The sequence below is a fragment of the Camelus ferus genome, chromosome 36 (assembly GCF_009834535.1).
Source record: "Camelus ferus isolate YT-003-E chromosome 36, BCGSAC_Cfer_1.0, whole genome shotgun sequence".
Lineage (NCBI taxonomy): Eukaryota > Metazoa > Chordata > Mammalia > Artiodactyla > Camelidae > Camelus > Camelus ferus.
In genome coordinates this window covers 17,718,826-17,735,496 of record NC_045731.1, presented here as the reverse complement: position 1 = coordinate 17,735,496, position 16,671 = coordinate 17,718,826, and the positions used below count along the sequence as shown (strand labels likewise).

General features: G+C 37.8%; 1 protein-coding gene and 1 pseudogene across 1 annotated transcript; one reads left to right on the top strand and one right to left on the bottom strand.

Annotated features, from left to right (window-relative positions):
* Positions 1–3,982: 3,982 nt before the first annotated feature.
* LOC102509073 (olfactory receptor 4P4) lies at positions 3,983–4,771 on the top strand. The gene has a single exon (XM_014554450.1). The coding sequence runs from the start codon at positions 3,983–3,985 to the stop codon at positions 4,769–4,771; it is 789 nt and encodes a 262-aa protein (XP_014409936.1).
* Positions 4,772–9,501: 4,730 nt separating this feature from the next.
* Positions 9,502–10,844, bottom strand: LOC102520091 (annotated as a pseudogene).
* Positions 10,845–16,671: the final 5,827 nt, after the last annotated feature.

Here is a 16,671-nt window from a genome sequence, read left to right as displayed (position 1 = left end):
TCTGTGCGATTAAGGAAACCAAGAAGACCCTGAAAATCAGAGTTTAGATTAGGTTTTATTTTATTTTTTTCATTTTTTAAAAATTCCTTTTTAGAGATTATGGTAAGGCAGGATGGACATTAGTCTCTTAACTGTCTCTTTTAGGATGCTCTCCAGCCTAGATTTTTCAAATGAACTTGTAGTAGAGCTGATGTTTTCAGTTAATTAGCAGCTTTAACTATGATGTCTTTTCAGTTGAGCCCATCACATATCAGATATCTTTCATGTAGCACACCCTAATTCTTCTTTTACAAATGCATTGTTTCCTTCCATTACAACTTGTAATAAGAATCAGTGTTAGTTCAGCAAAACAAGGAGCCATGAGAAAACAGAGTCTTCAATAATAATAGCTATTAGGTTTAACAAATGATCTTGGAAATTATTTAAATCCTATTAGAATTACCAAAGTATAACTAGACTTTTTAATGCTGATATGAAAACCAAATCCAGATATGTGTAAGAAGAGATACAGATATTAGTATAAATATAGATCCATATACAAATGTGTTTCCTGCTTCTTTATACCGACTATCTCCTTGTGGAGCAGAGTGAGGGTGATAGAAATGCATTAGTCTGTTTACATTTTTTAATGACAATTGATGGCATATAATGATTGCAGAATAACATCCATGTCTATATTTACTAAAGTAATTGAGGAAATGATGAACCTAATGAGAAACAAGTTATATGTGTTTCCTGAATTCCAGTAAAGAATTGTGGTTTATATATTATTTTAATTTCATTTATTATGTATTGTATTCTTAAACCATGTTACCAAACAATGAGCTTTAAAATGAACTTTTACTGAAGTATAGTCGATTCACAATGTCGTGTTAATTTCTGCTGCATATCATAGTGATTCAGTTGTACATACATATAAACATATTCCTATTCATAGTCTTTTTCACTATAGGATTTTACAATGTATTAAATATAGTTTCCTGCAGGGGGAAATTAACTTTAAGTATGCAAGTAATAACTGATATACACTGTCTTTAGTAAAGAAATCAAGATAATGTACACCACTATATCCCCTTTGATCATCACTTTATTTCTGAGAAGTGACTCTTCCTTCCACATGTTTTCCTATTACTTTACAAACACAGAGGGTCTCATAGAAACTACATGGTATTCAGTGGGTGTGATTTTTTTTTTTAACATACAAATCCTCATACTGTGCATTTTATTATATTTTCCATTTAAAAAAATATCTTAGTGATTCATATCATAGTAGATGTGCCACATGGATCAAACATTAAAATTTCTGCCTAGTTTTTCATTATAAGAACATACCACACCTTATTTTCATTGTATTTGGAGGTAGTTAGATTATTTCCATTTTCTAAATTGGAACAATTCTGCAATAAATAACCTTCTGCATGCTCTGTGGGAAGATTCCACTGGGTCACTTATCAAAATGTTATATGGAGAGGTTTTTTAATTTTATTTTTACAAAATTGATGAGTGAGGATAGTATCTCATTGTTTAATCTGAATTTCTCTGATTTTTATGAGATTGACTATTTTTATCTATATCCTATTGGCTAATGGTAACTTCCTCTCCATATGTTGCCTAGAAAAAAAGGTTATGTTCTTTTAGAAATTGAGTTACTCATCTTTATGTTTTTGATTTGTAGGATTTATATTTGCTCTCATTTTTTTACTTTTTGAAATACTTTGTCCATATGGGATATTGTCATACAGAAAAGGTAAATGTATTATATTTTTCTTCATGAATTTGATTTAGTGCTTTGCTTAAAAAAAGTCCCTATCCTAAAGTAAAAATCATTTCTGATTAATTCTCAAATATTTTTTCTAGTTTTGTTTGATACATTTGTATCTTCCAACCATCTGGAATACAACTTTTTGAGCCTTGTGAGATATTTTTTTCCTATAGAGGGAAATTCAAAGTCCTAACACTAGTTACTGAAAAGTCTATTATTTCACATCAATTTAAAAGTTCAAATTAAACTTAGAATAAATTCATATATATATGAAAAAACATATATATAATATGTTTATTTATTGACTGTGTTCAAGTCTAGTGATCTGTCTTTCCCAACAGCTTAATTGCCATTGTTATATAATGTACTTAAGCCTTGAAAGGTAGGTGTATTCTTTTTGTGCTTTTTTAAAAATATATATTATTTTCTGTATCTTTTTTTTAACTGAAGTATAGTTGATTTATAATGTGTTAATTTCTGGTGTACAGCATAGTGATTCAGTTATACATATATATATATTCTTTTTCATATTATTTTCATTATAGGCTATTAGAAGATATTGAATATAATTCCCTGCGCTGTACAGTAGGATCTTGTTGCTTATCTATTTTATATATGGTAGTTAGTATCTGCCAATCATGAACTCTCAATTTTCTCCTAAGCAAAGTAAGCCAAAAAGAGAAAGAAATGTACCATATGATATCACTTTTATGTGGAATCTAAAAAAAAAACAATGACACAAATTAACTTATTTAAAAATAGAAACAGACTCATATTTGCCAGGGAGGAAACAGTGAATGGTGATGGGTAAACTGGAAATTTGGGATTTGCAGGTACCTTTTGTTCTTTCTTTTAATAAGCTAGGTTAACTACTTTGAATATTAACTCTTTCTGAATTTTGGAATCAGATTATCAAATTTCATGAAAAACTTTGTTAGAACTTTTGTTTTAATTATTGAGTACATTGATTAATTTAGGAAAAATTGACTTTTTAAAAAGTCAGTTGGAGTAAAGTTCAGTGTTCAATTACTATTATAACTGCTCATAAACAGACTGACAAATGCTCTCAATGTATAGGTTTTATCTTTTTATAAAACTGAATTTAGTAGTTTTTTGATACATTTTAGATCAGGTTGCAGAAAGGAAGTAAGGGATTTATGTTATATTTTGCACCAAAGAAATATTTCCTTTTTAACTAAAATATTCAAGGATTTGTTCCCATGAAGTATAATGAGACTGGGAAGAAAAGTGATTCAATTCAAAGACATACAAGGTGATGGAAAGAGATTGAGTGAAAAAGAATCTTCATACGCAATCTGCCCCTCCAAGGGTGACGTCATAAAAGGATGTGTCAGAAAGTGTGACTGAAGGGCAAGAATGATGAGATCTCCTGGGTTAGACTGGAAAATGACCTGGGGAATAAGGTTGATTTCAGGAAGCCATAAATATGCCAGAAGACCATACAATGGGGCTACCTTTTCCCCAAAATTCTGATTCTTGCTTTATCTCTTCCTTGATTTTTAAATGTTCAGGGAAAAGTCTCTTAATGCATTATCTGAAATTATCATCCAGAGGATCAATATTTAAAATTATGACATCACGAAGTCTAATGACATGACTGAGCTTTCAGGATTTAGCACAGATTTAGTGACTGGGAAGGGCTAAGACTTATAGGGTCCTTCTTGCCCTTGAAGAACCGATCACGTCAGTGCTGTTTCATATATACCAGAGATTCAAACATCATCCTTAAGGGACAATACTGAAATTGCATCCCCAAATTGACTCCCAAAACTTTGAGTGTTTCATCTTTTAAATACTCATCCTGCTGATCTTGGTAAGTGCGAGACTTTGGAATTTATCGTAATTACAATGAGTTAATTATTTGTGCTGTTGCCGTCTCTGCGTGTCTGCTCTAATGAACTTTACTTATGGGTAGAGTTTGTGTGTATTTTGTACACTGTTGTACCCTCAGTGCTGATTATAGTGATTGTTTCATATGAAACAATCAATATGTATTTACTGAAAAAATGAATGACTTTTAAAATAAATCATTTCAAAAAGTTGCATGTTTCAGATATACTAACATCCCCCTCTAAATGCTTACACCCACAGAAGCAATGGGACATAAAAACATCACAAAATTCATCCTCCTGGGGGCTTTTCAGTGATGACAATGTGAAGGTCACCTGCTGTGTGTTGTTCTTACTTTGCTATATTGCGATGCTCTCAGGAAATCTGCTCATTCTTCTCACCATCAGGGGAAGCCGCCTCAGAGAGCAGCCCATGTACTTTTTCCTCAGCTACTTGTCCTTCACAGATGTCTGCTTTACCTCCACCATGGCCCCCAAGCTGATCACTGACTTACTGGCCCAGCAGAAGACCATCTCCTACAACAGCTGCATGGCCCAGATGTTTTATGCTCACTTCTTTGGTGCCACTGAGATCTTCATCTTGGTGGCCATGACCTATGAACACTACACAGCCATCTGCAGACCACTTCAGTACATGGTCATCATGAAGAGACAGGTGTGCTATGGCCTCGTAATGGCGTCTGCTGTCGGCCCCTTTGTCCATTCCATCATGCAAGTATTGATTATTATCCAGCTTCCGTTCTGTGACCCCAGTCAGATAGACCACTATTTCTGTGGCATATTCCCCTTGCTGAAGCTGGCCTGTACCGACATTAGTCTGTTGGTAATTGCAATCATCACCACCACAGGGGTGCTGTCCATTTTAACCTTTGTTGCCTTGGTAATCTCTTACATCATCATCCTGTGGACCTGCTCCTCTGAGGGCTTCCGCAAATCCCTCTCCACCTATGGCTCACATATCACTGTCGTGTTCACTTTATTCTTGCCCCTCATCTTCACCTATGTCCCCATGGCTGCTTCTGTCAGTAATGACAAGATTTTTGCCTTGTTTTACACTATGACTGCCCCCATGTTCAACCCTCTTATCTACACCCTGAGAAACACAGACATGAGGAATGCCATGAGGAAAGTGTGGTGATGGGATAAACTCTCTCGAGGGAGATGAAGCCTCTGGTGTTTGCACCCTTTGCTGGACTGGGCTCTAATCACAGAATCTGTAATGTTGACAAATCTTTTAGGTGCAGATAGGTGGTGTGCTGTCATCAAAAGCTGCAAGCCGTGAAGACAGATGACCCCTCAGGCAAGTTCAAGTGCCTGATGCACCATGAGACTAAAGAAACTGAAACATTGGAGTTTGGAGCAGAGAAAGGTTTATTGCAGGGCCAAGAAAGGAGAATGAAGTGGCTTATGCCCAAGAAAATTTGAACTCCCCAAAGGTTTCAATAAAGCATATTAAAGGCCAGGTAAGGGAGGAGGGGTGCAGGGTATATGATTAGCTCATGCATAGTTCTCTGATTGGTTGATGTTGAAGTAACAGGGCTGTCAACACTATCAACCCCTAGGTGCCAGAAGGTCTGGGGCTGCATGCTCATGATCATCAGGTAGTTAACTTCTCCCCTTTGGTGGTGGTTTTTAGCACCTGAAAAACTCAGGAAATCTATAGGAGATACTATTACCTGGGTTCTTCAGAGCTGAGCTACAGCAGAGGATATGGGGGAGGGCCCTGTCCTGGGAAGGCCCCACAAGATCCTGCTTGGTTACCAATTTCTGTCACTTTAATTTTCTGAGACTGTGTACAAGGGGAGTGGATCTGATGATCTCCAGATCCCTTCCAGCTCTGACACTCTGGAACTTGTGACTGACATTCTGGAATGTTCTGCCCTTCATAACCCTGACAGATGGGCATCAGAGAACTCTTGTCAGGGAAAATTGTAAAGGCAGCATGGTCTGGCAATTGTGACCTCCTTTAGGAAACAGATACCCTGACTGCAACATCTCTCACAGAGTGGCCCTAAAAATCTTCCATAGTTTTGAGGTTTCCACTCAATAATTTTTAAAAATGCCAAAAATTTTACAAGTGTTTTATACTTTAATTTTTTTTACATTAACAAATCACTCTTCTAAAATAATTCAATAGAATGTAATAAGACTGAGGTGCCAACTGATGCCTGCTGAGGCCCTTTGACTCCCCCCACCCCCACCAGCTTCTGGCCCTTAGGCATCGTCCTGCTCCTCTTTGGGAGGTAAACTTCTGACTGCTGTTTAGCACAGTTAACAGCTGGGAAATGGGAAATGACTAGCCTCACTGTAGCTCAGGCTGACCTGTCACAGTTCATGTCTCCCCCTTATCAGAATCATAAATTCCACTACCTTCATTTGTCAGCCCGTGTCTCCATTTTACTGGAGTTGTAAATCTACTATCCTCCTGTGTAACACAGTCCCTCACCTCAATTACAGCCAATCAGAAGGCTGTTCCCCTACTTCTTTATGTTCACAACCCCTTCCCCAATAAAAGAATCTGCACATTCCTCCTGGAGGACACGCAGGCACCTCTTGCCTGTGTGACCCACTGCTGCCTATAGAAACATTACAATTAAACCTTTTCCTTGCTCTTAAACACCTCCCTTTCTGATAAATTCTTCTTACCAACTCACATCACTGGCCCCACCAACTATCTCCCAACAAATAATACTCACACTATACTTCCAGAAGTTGTTCTAATTAATACTCAGTACTTTATTGGTGGTAATTAGAAGTTTCAAAATGGATAATGAACATTTGTTCAATCCATAAATGTAATTCTATGATTATAATTATCATCTCTTTTTAAAAGTCTTCATGAGTAAGCAAACTGACAGTCTTTGTAAATGTGCAATTTGGAAAATCTCCCAGTCTGTGAAAGGCCATGAATTTGAGAAGGCACATAGCTAAAGAGATGGCTGTTTTGGGATGCCTTTTGTCAGTCCTCACTGTTCCTCATGCTGATAGTATATTTTGATGTTTTCTTCCATCATGCATACTATGCAAATCTGTCTCATTTCCACTCAGGCAGGACCTCATATTAGGGAGAAATAAGGGAGATTAGACTAAGACACAGGTATAGCCAACTGGAAAGCATAAGCTAAAATCACTTTTGGTACATTGAGGTGTTTCTTTAATTTATACAAGAATCCTCAAGCCTTATGGATTGGAAGAGACTTCTGATGTCATCTAGGATCACCTGAGACCTGGAGGCTGGAGTCACCAAAGTATCAAGAAGGTGCCTCAGGACCCCCATGTCTACAGCTTGATCATGCTATCCACGGATCAAATCTTGGTGATCTTCTCCTTGACAAGAGTCACCCCTAGTGAAACTGGGGAGAGTCTGAGTTGCCGTGATTCTTGGCCACCTCTTTCAAGGAATGAAGAGCAGACTCTCTGAGCTCTTCTGATTAGAACTGACTCTGAGGAAGTTTTCTGAACAGGAATAAGTTTATAAAGTCACTGGTAGAAACTTGAATACTATTTTATATGTTCTGTTTCTTGGTCTTGGAGAGTAGTGAATCTGTCACCTTTTACCTTCCTAGGGATGTGAGACCATCAATATTACTACTATTCCTTAATAGTTAAGGCTTTAGTGGAGAGACACAAAGGAAAGAGTATCTTGGACAAAACTTATCAAATAGATAACATTTATTTATTCCACAGTTTCTTAAGTTCAGTTCAAGTTATAGGAGAATGGATGGGAATATACATCTGAAGTTAGGGCTCTTTTGGTTTCATTGTTCATAAACCCCTTGTGCTCAAAGAACATCCAGTATCACCTAGTCCCAGTGTTTCCAAATCTAAGATCTTAGATGCACCACTGCCTGTTTAAAAATTTCCAGAGGAGATTGTTAAAGATACTGATTTTTTTATACCCTTTAACACTGGCCGACTGAATCAGAAACTCTTTGAATAGATGCCAGTTATTGGTTCAAAAACCTCTCATGATGATTTCAATGATCAGATAAATTTGAGAACCTAATCACCTCTTTAAGTTGAGCAAAGAGAAGTTCATAGAGATCCAGTGAGTATATGTCCAAGTTGGGGATAATACACACGGATCCCTGTGGTCTGGGGCAAGGGTTTCTTAACTATATCTTCTAGTCCAGATGTCTTGCTGCCTTTTGATCTTTCTTACCTTTTATTCTGTGAGTGCTCCAACATCAGAGATTACTCTTTAAAGCACTAACGATGCATAGTCCTTGACATAATATGTTTGTGCTGCACACACACCCCCCACAACTGTAAACACATACCCAGGTATGGGAAATAACTTGAATAATCATACTTGTAAAACAATGAATGAAACAATAGCAGAGAGATAGTCAGTGATGTGTTTATTGCTGTGGAAAAATAAAGCTCAGGTTGGGTGAAGTGAAGGAGGATTGTGTCATCAGGGTGAGTTTCAGTTTGTTACTGAATTCAAGCCCATACTACTTGCTGTATGACAAACCAATAGATTGAGAGATGAGTTGTTGGGTCATGGAATAGTGGCTTTATTTGGAAATTCAGTAGATTGAGAAGATAGTGGACTAGTATCCCAAAGAACCATCTTATCAAACTTGTACTAAAAAAGGGGTGGATATGGCTGGTTGTTGCAGACTTCTTGGTGCTGGAATCCTTTGTTCTTCCAGCTGTCCTGGTAGGTCCAGTCACAATCTTCCTATGAACCTCCAGTAAGACAAATGTTTGCAACTTATTTCTATATGAATGGAAAAGTATTATACCTTTAAAGACCAGAGCCTTGAAAATGGGCTATCCTCTGTATTTCAGGGTATAGGCAACAGTCTTTTACAAAAGGTGTGGACAGCATGACTAAGCACAGGGAACAGAGCACAAAAGTTAGAGCTAAAGGAATAGATTCAATATGAAATAGGATTTGTTCTCCTCTGTTACAAGTTCACTTAAGAAATGCATGTTTATTTCTCCAGAGTAAATGTGGATCCACGCTGGAAATCAGGTTATGTTAGCCGAGCAGTGATAAATGGCTCACTATTTTCAGTGAAGCTGGCTGGTTCAAATATTGGAGGAAATACGGAGGAAATTTCAGCAAATTGACCCTGTTGATTGAGACACAATCATGTATTCATCAAAGATGTCTTTGTTTTTTATTTAGTTTCTCCAGCTTTTCTTGTTAGTGCTTTACATACATAAAGAGTGCTAGCTACAGACGGCAACTAAAGGTGAGAGTCAGTCAGCAGAAGCTCATTAATGGGATGCTACAGTTAAAATGGGGATCTTAGAGGTATTTGTTTTTCCAATTTAGTTATCATTCTGGTAAAGAAAATGAGTTGTAGAAAAAGCAAGAACTTTTCCCCAAGCCCAGAGGATGAGAACAGGCTTTTTGTTTTCTAAGCCTGTGTTTCATCTCTTTGAGATTCTGTACATACCTTCCCTGTCTCCCCATTCCAACCAGATGAGGCTGTTTTCACTGTTTTGGAGAACTTACATCAGGATGCCTTAGCTCAGATCCTTGCCACTGTTTCTGTATACTTTCATTCATACAAACTACTTGTATCGAGTGCTCACAGTTCTAAACACCATAAAACAGCCTTAGGTACTTCACAGTAGACTCTCATTCTTTAAAGAAAATGAAAAAAGGGAAAAAGGGCAAGGAGGAAATTGTCATGCTGAGTATGATCATCCTGAAATCTGAGTTTAATAAGATTTCTTTGTCCTAGATATTTCAGAAAATCATCTGATTATGAAGAATTAGAACAATAATAATAATAATGATAAATCATAACATACTTCTGTAAAATGTTTTATTCTCTCATCTGTTCCTTAAAGAAAAAAAAAGACCCTGTGAAGTTGTTATTGTTTTCACTGTGCAGAATGGAAAATTTAAGATCATCCACCTTGAATTTCTACTTCTACTTAGCATTAGCCTCCCATAAAACCCTCCTGCTCCACAGTTTTTTCATTGGACTTTTTACTTCTGCATTTCTCAATGTATAAATCAGGGGATTTAACATGGGGGTGATAATGGTGTAAAACACAGCCACCATCTTATCCTTCTGAAAAGGTAGTATCAGGGTGCACATACATGAAAGTACAGGGACCAAAAAAGATGATGACCACAGGCGAATGTGGGAGCCACAGGTAGAGAGAGCTTTGTGCCTGCCTTCAGCTGACTGGTTTCTCAGGGACACCAGGATGACAGTAAAGGAGATTAACAAGATGACAAAGCTCCCCAGAGTGATGGTATCACTATTGGCTGTCACAAGCAACAGCAACCACATATGTGTCTGTGCAGGCAAGTTTCAGCAGAGGGTGAACATCGCAAAAGTAGTGATCAATCTCATTGGGTCCACAAAAGGGTAGTTGAACTATCAGAGCCACTTGGATAATGGAGTGTACGAACCCACCTATCCAGCTCCCCAGTAACATTTTATTGCATCTGTCCCGGTCCATGATGGTCATATAGTGTAAAGGTTTACAGATAGCCACATAACGATCATTGGCCATCACAGTAAGGATGAAGATCTCAGTGCAACCAAAGACATGTCCCCCAAAGAGTTGCAACATGCACCCCACGTAGGAGATAATTTTGCTCTTGGCTAATAGGTCAACGATCATCTTTGGAGCTGTGACTGAAGAATAACAAATGTCCACAAAAGACAAGTAGTTGAGAAAGAAATACATAGGAGAATTGAAAAGATGTCCCACATAAACTGTCAATATGACGAGGAGGTTTCCCAGACGAATGACAGTCTAGAAGAAAGAAAACACCATGAAACAAACTTCTTCAACCTCTGGGTTCTGAGAAAGAACCCAGAAAACAAATTCAGTTACATTGCTTATTTTTTCCATGGAATTAGTCTGGCAGGCAAAGTTCCCAAAAGGCACTTAAATTACCTGGAAAAAAAAAAAAACATAAGAAGGACCAACAATATTTATTTCTAACTCAAAACAAATGAATAATTGGAATAGTTAAAAATAGATAAATGTGTACTTACTACTAATTGGCATGTATACCTAAAGAAATTGAAATGCACAAATTCTGATCATCTTATTTCAATATGATAGTCCATTCATTTACATCGAAGTCCAGAGAAACAAAACAAATCCTTTAAGTCACACATCTAACCAAGAGTTTCACCTCCCTCATCTTCCATGAAGGTTCTTTCATCTGTTTCTAACAAATTGCTTTCTTCTAATCTGTCCAAGGCATGTAACCTAAATTTGAATCACCTTTTGAATTTGGGGATATGGTAACATTTATATTTTGAAAATGTTCATCTTATTTTTGACATGGAAATGAAAACATAAGCCCACATTTCCCTTCTGAATATTGCCATGAGCACTCAGGTAGTTAAGATTGGGTGACATTGCAGGTCTTCCTTCTTATTAAACTCTGATCTTTGTGTACATGAATTTTCAGTCCCCTATTTAATGTCAATCTCTCACATTCAAGAGTATTGTGTTGTAATTTGACACAACATTGTAAAATGACTACTAATAAAAAAAATGTTAAAAAATAAAAGAGTGGTGTGTTGTAGTAAAAAGAGAACCAAGATGATACAAATCTGATTCTGAGATGTTGGTGCTGTAACTCTAAGATAAATCATTTAGTTTCATGGAGCGTCTGTTATCCCATTTGCAAAATGAGAAAGTCTTAATTTCACTCTCATCTGTAATATTGACCGTTATTTCTATTATGAAATTAAATCAGTTCTTTCATCTTGGAAAAGCCATGAAACCCTGAAAAGGAGGCAGAGGCAAAAGAAGATAAAGTGACAGAAGAAACTGCTGGAGACACATCAAACCTTGTTTGATTTCAAAGGAAAGGAAGGGAGATCTCACCTTAAACTCAGTGTTTGAGGATTCCCGAGGATTTGCTTTGTCTTGGTAATTTAAATATTTGTCTGTTAGCTAAAATAAATGAATAAATAAAAAGACAACGGAAAAAATGATTCTGCACTTAACCTCACCACCACTTCATATTCAAATTTAATGGGTGACTCTTCAGTGGAGGAAATTCAGACACTCTAGTGAGGTCACTGAAATGAATGTGTGGAGAGGGGACTGCAGAATAGTTTTGATTAAAGGGGCTCACAAGTTATTCTTCAAATCAAGCCAAAGATGTAAATGACTCCTTTAGTTCTAGGGTTGCATAGGATGGCACGGTGTCTTCGGTATTATCAGGAATTCTGTCCGCCTAAGGACACATCCCCCAGCGATCTCTCACGTTCAGAGCTTACAGTTCCTAATGGGCTCTGTGCTCTCAGCCGCCCTTTGCAGCGATGTGGTGCCTGGCATTCCCAGCTTTTGGGAAACTAGATCTGCGTATTAGACTTGTTGGAATGATCGTTACCGGTGTGCCTTCTCTTATACAGTACAAAATAATGATAATGCTGCTGGTGGATGTAACCGGTGTTCCAGGTTCTTGTTGCGTCCTAGAAAGAATTCTGAGACAAGATGTAGTAAAAAAAAAAACACAGTGAGAATTTGTTAAGGGAAGAGATAATTTATCAAGGGGAGAGTGGGCAGGCTCAGGTGAGTGGCTTCCCCGAGTTTTGTTGGCAAGTTGGTTGCATAGAATGTAAAAATGAATGGGCAGAATATGCCCCCTTCATTAGGAAGGAAAGGGCCGAGGTCATATTCCCTGATTTTCATCCCAACTTCACTTTACTGAAGAGACGAGGGATTTTTGTCCTTATTTAGTCTGGATTGGAAGTGTCATGGCTTCGGTGCAGTGATGATACTTCTAATCTGCAAGGCTTATTTTATTGAAATGAGGGCATAATGAGCAAAAGGTCACATTCAGACACTGGAGATTCCTACCTTTTCCTACCTTTCTTCATTGGCCTCTGGGCCACTTATCACCCTCAAAGGTGTGACCACTTATTAACCTAGAGGTTCCTGCTTTTCTTTCTCTTCCCAGGGACCCCTGGTGCTTACATGATGTGTGGTTTCCAGCATTTGGCCTGTGGCCCTTTTTTCTGTCCAATTTCTGCCTTTTGGTCTGTGTTCCCCTTTCTCTGCTCATATCTAGCTATCTGCCTGTTCTAACAACAATAATAATAATGGTGCTAATAGCAGTGGCAATAATAATAATTCAAATTCACACTCAAATACATCTCCCTGCTTTTACATGCTCATCCTCCTTTGGCTTTGGATCAAAAGCAAAAAACAAAACTATTCTCCACTGAGAGAACCCTTCAATTTAAGAGAGCTCAAGACATAGCAGTTTTTGACAACGGTGAATTATGTTACCAGGTTCGCATCCAGGAGAAACTGAGCATTTAAACACAAGCCTGGCAATTGCTACCTCCAACGTCTAGTACATTAAGATTCGAGAGGAACACTTCTTTTTCCCTGAATTAAGACGTGTCTCAAAGAATTCCTTCCTCCATTTCCTGAACATTTCAAACATGGTAACATCTCACTTTCTTTTAAAATTATTGGCATTTTCTTACTCATAATCCTAAGTGTCCTATCTCATCATCTTGTATGAATGCACTTCATCAACTTAAACCTTTTATTCTCTCCTTATTTCTTAGTATCTTGCAATTATGTTACAAGCATTCAAAATATATAAATTTGATTAAATTACCCTTTCCACAAAACTTTAATATTAGTTTTAGAAGAATAAAAACTCACCAGTATTGTCCACGACCCTAGTTTTGCTTTCTTTTCCTACCTCTCCTGAGATAATTTGGGTGCAACTGTCCAAAATAAAGTTAAGAGTGATGCCTTAAGAATCTCTTTGTAAATAATTAATTTCAGAGTGTCATTGCTCCTAAAAACTCAAAAGTTAGTAGAAGTCATATCTTGTTCCTGGTCTGTCTCTCACCAAGTGAAATCTGCCATTTCATAGTGCCTTTGGCAATAAATACTGTTTTCTATTCTTCTTATGAGGTCATTTTAAAGAGAATGCTACAAAATGTCAAGGACCCTGGGGGAAGCCTTTCCCCCAAAGTCTCCCTCCATAATCAGGGCCACTTCAGAGAATTAAAAATGAGCTTTAATTTCTAGATGTCTTTTCAACTTGTTAAAAAAAATAAAAAAACTTTAACTTGCTATATTTAAAAACCAATTAATCTTTGCATTTAGAACCATAGCACTAATCCAAAGCATTGCAGCAAACAGAGATATGTAATTGTCTTATCATTGTTTTTCTTGTTTATTGGAATAATGTGCATATATATTTACATGTATTTAATATAAATTACTTGATATTTAATATAACATATGAATTAAAATTATTTTTGAAGGTATTTTTTTATTTTGAATTGTCCTACTCTTTTGAAATTCCTTTTGATTGGAAAATAGTGGATTCAACAGTACTATTGGGGTTCACTGTTTTTATTTTTAATTGAATCTCTGCAGATTTCTGGAGAAACTGATGGGAAAAAGTTCACTTTCAACCTATACCTGGAATGGATCATAGTGCAGAATTTCATTCTTTTACTGTTTGACTTCAAACCATTAAGGTTGACTTTTGACAATTAATATTTTTTCTTATTCCTTTCCTAATTCTACCCTTTCCTTTCCCCTCATTCTTGCTTTACTTTCTATCTACTTCCTACTTTCATCTCACCTCCTTCTTCCTTTTTAGTACAAGTGTCCAAAAAGGAAAATAATATTACTGTTTCATACTTTCTGAGGGCACTTATGAGTTGCCTACTACAGTTGATTTCTTGATCTCGCTAGACCTTTTAATAGAGGCTATATGTTTATTTTCCAAACAATTTGTAAATAGCTAGGAAAGGCAACAATATATTCATTAACACCCCTTTCCCACTGGCCAAAACTCACCTCACAGTGGGCCAATTTCTCTGCAGTCTCTGACCATGTCACTGGACATTTCCTGCAGTTGTAGGAAAGGACAGAGTCCAAACAGCACCAGGGGCATTCAGAGCAGGAGGGAGTTTGATGCGAAAACACTGAGCATATTTAGGCTCCGATCATGTCATGCAGTAGCTACCACCTCTGAAGCAACAAGGAATCTCTGAGGAGGATTCCAGAAGTGTCCACATAGGTGTGAGCCCAAGGTCCTGTCAGGTCATGACCATAAGAGACATGAAGATGGAGAATAGTTTCCAAAGGTCTTTTCACCTGTGGTCTCTCAATGTCATGGGTGAAGTGAAGGCCACTGCTAGGGAATCTCTGGCTACAAGCAAGGCAAGTCCAGGAAAATGGGTGATGCAAAGATGAAGTCCAGTACAGTTAACCCTTGTATCATGTATATCTGTTTATATTTTCTAATGATACAGGATCTTGTGGGAGAGTAAATTACATAACCTTTTTCTATGAAAGGAGAGAGATCAGAAGTACAAGACAAACTTCTTAAGAAGGTGGTCAAACAGAAACAGACTCACAGACATAGAATACAAACTTGTAGTTGCCAGGGGGGAGGTGGGAAGAGAAAGACTGAGAGTTCAAGATTGGTAGATATTGACAGGTATATATAGAATAGATAAACAAGTTTATACTGTGTAGCACAGGAAATATATATAAGATCTTGTGATAGTTTACAGGGAAAAAGAACATGAAAATGAATATATATATATTCATGTATAACTGAAAAATTATGTTGTGCACCAGAAATTGACACAACATTGTAAACCGATTATAGCTCAATTTAAAAAAAAAAAAAAACAGAAAAAGTAAGGTGTTCATTTCTAATTACTTCAGGGGACTTACGTGGGGTGAGAAAATCAAGCCGTGTTCCCCACTGCGGCAGCTGTTCTCAGAGCTGTAACTGATAGTCATCATCTTACTCCTCCAACCACTTCAGCTTGATCTCTCTCACACTCAGCTATTAGCTCTCTGTTTCTTAACTTTGCAAGTGATAATTTGCTTCATCCAAAAGTGACTCAACTCTCTCTTGCTTGGTCCATGCCAGCAGATTCTGCTGAAAATTGTATCCAGTCCCCACACATCAATCCTCCATGATTTAGAGTAGCACCCCAACATACAGGCTGTTATCTCCAAATTTAAACACCCATGAAATTCTCTGTCTCTTTCCTAGGGGTAAGAGGTTGGATAGAATACATTTGTTTAAATTTAAATTAAATTAAATTTTTATTTATTGAAGAACAGTCAATTACAGTGGAACACATTTCTTTTTTATGGAGGAAGACTCTATCTCTCAGACCACAGGTCTCCTCAGAACTCTATGTATGTCCCGTGAAACTTTCGTGTTTATCTTCCACTTTCTGCCTTGTGTATGTAAGGTATCTATTGCTATGTGTTGGCAAACATCACTAAGCCAAAACATTAGTTGCTTAAAACCACAGAATTTAATCAAAAATTAGTAGTTTCAAATTACAAAACCAAAACTTATAGGCTTAAAGTAAAAACCCTTTATTCGATTATGGTTCTGCAGTTTGGGTTGGATTCAGCTGGGTGGTTCTTCTATTGGTTTTACCTGGCCACGCTCTGATAGTTTGGATGGAGCAGATGCCTCCAAGACAGCCTCATTCACTGGCAATTATCTTAGGTACCTGAGTTATCTCTCTGTTCTCCAGCAGCATGTATTGAGCTCCATAAGCCCAGGGTTGTTTCAGGACAGTGGTTGTTTTACAAAAGCTAAGTCTTTCGGGCCTCTCAAGGCAAGCTTCAGGATTTGCATATCACCTTTACCACATTCTACTCCTGTGGTTAAAATGTTAAATGTGATATTGCTACCGAACCTTTCAATCAGGCTCTGAGTGTCCTCCTGCCCCTGTTGTTCAAGGCAGTAGACTGAGACTGGGTTCAGTTAAGAAGCAAAGAAAAGCTTTAGTCTTTGCTTAAAGGAAAGAGGAGTGAGCCGGTATTCTAGCGCATAAGCGCTGCAGGACGGACAGGCTGAGGGCGGGGTTCTTGTCGGCGGGGCGGGCAGGGGGCGGAGCCATCGCAGGGCCTCTGCAGCTGCGCAGTTCGAGGCTCCAGACCGCATGGCCCGGCGCAGCATCTCTGCACACGGCCCGCGGCGCCATCTTGAATTGCAGCGTCATGCTCGGCGCTTCTGGGCGCTGCCCGCCGGGCTGAGGAGCCGGGGCAGCAGTTTCACACCAGGAG

Bases quoted from the DNA above. Each gene is read 5' to 3' on its own strand.
- LOC102509073 (XM_014554450.1), top strand. From the start codon at position 3,983: ATGCTCTCAGGAAATCTGCTCATTCTTCTCACCATCAGGGGAAGCCGC.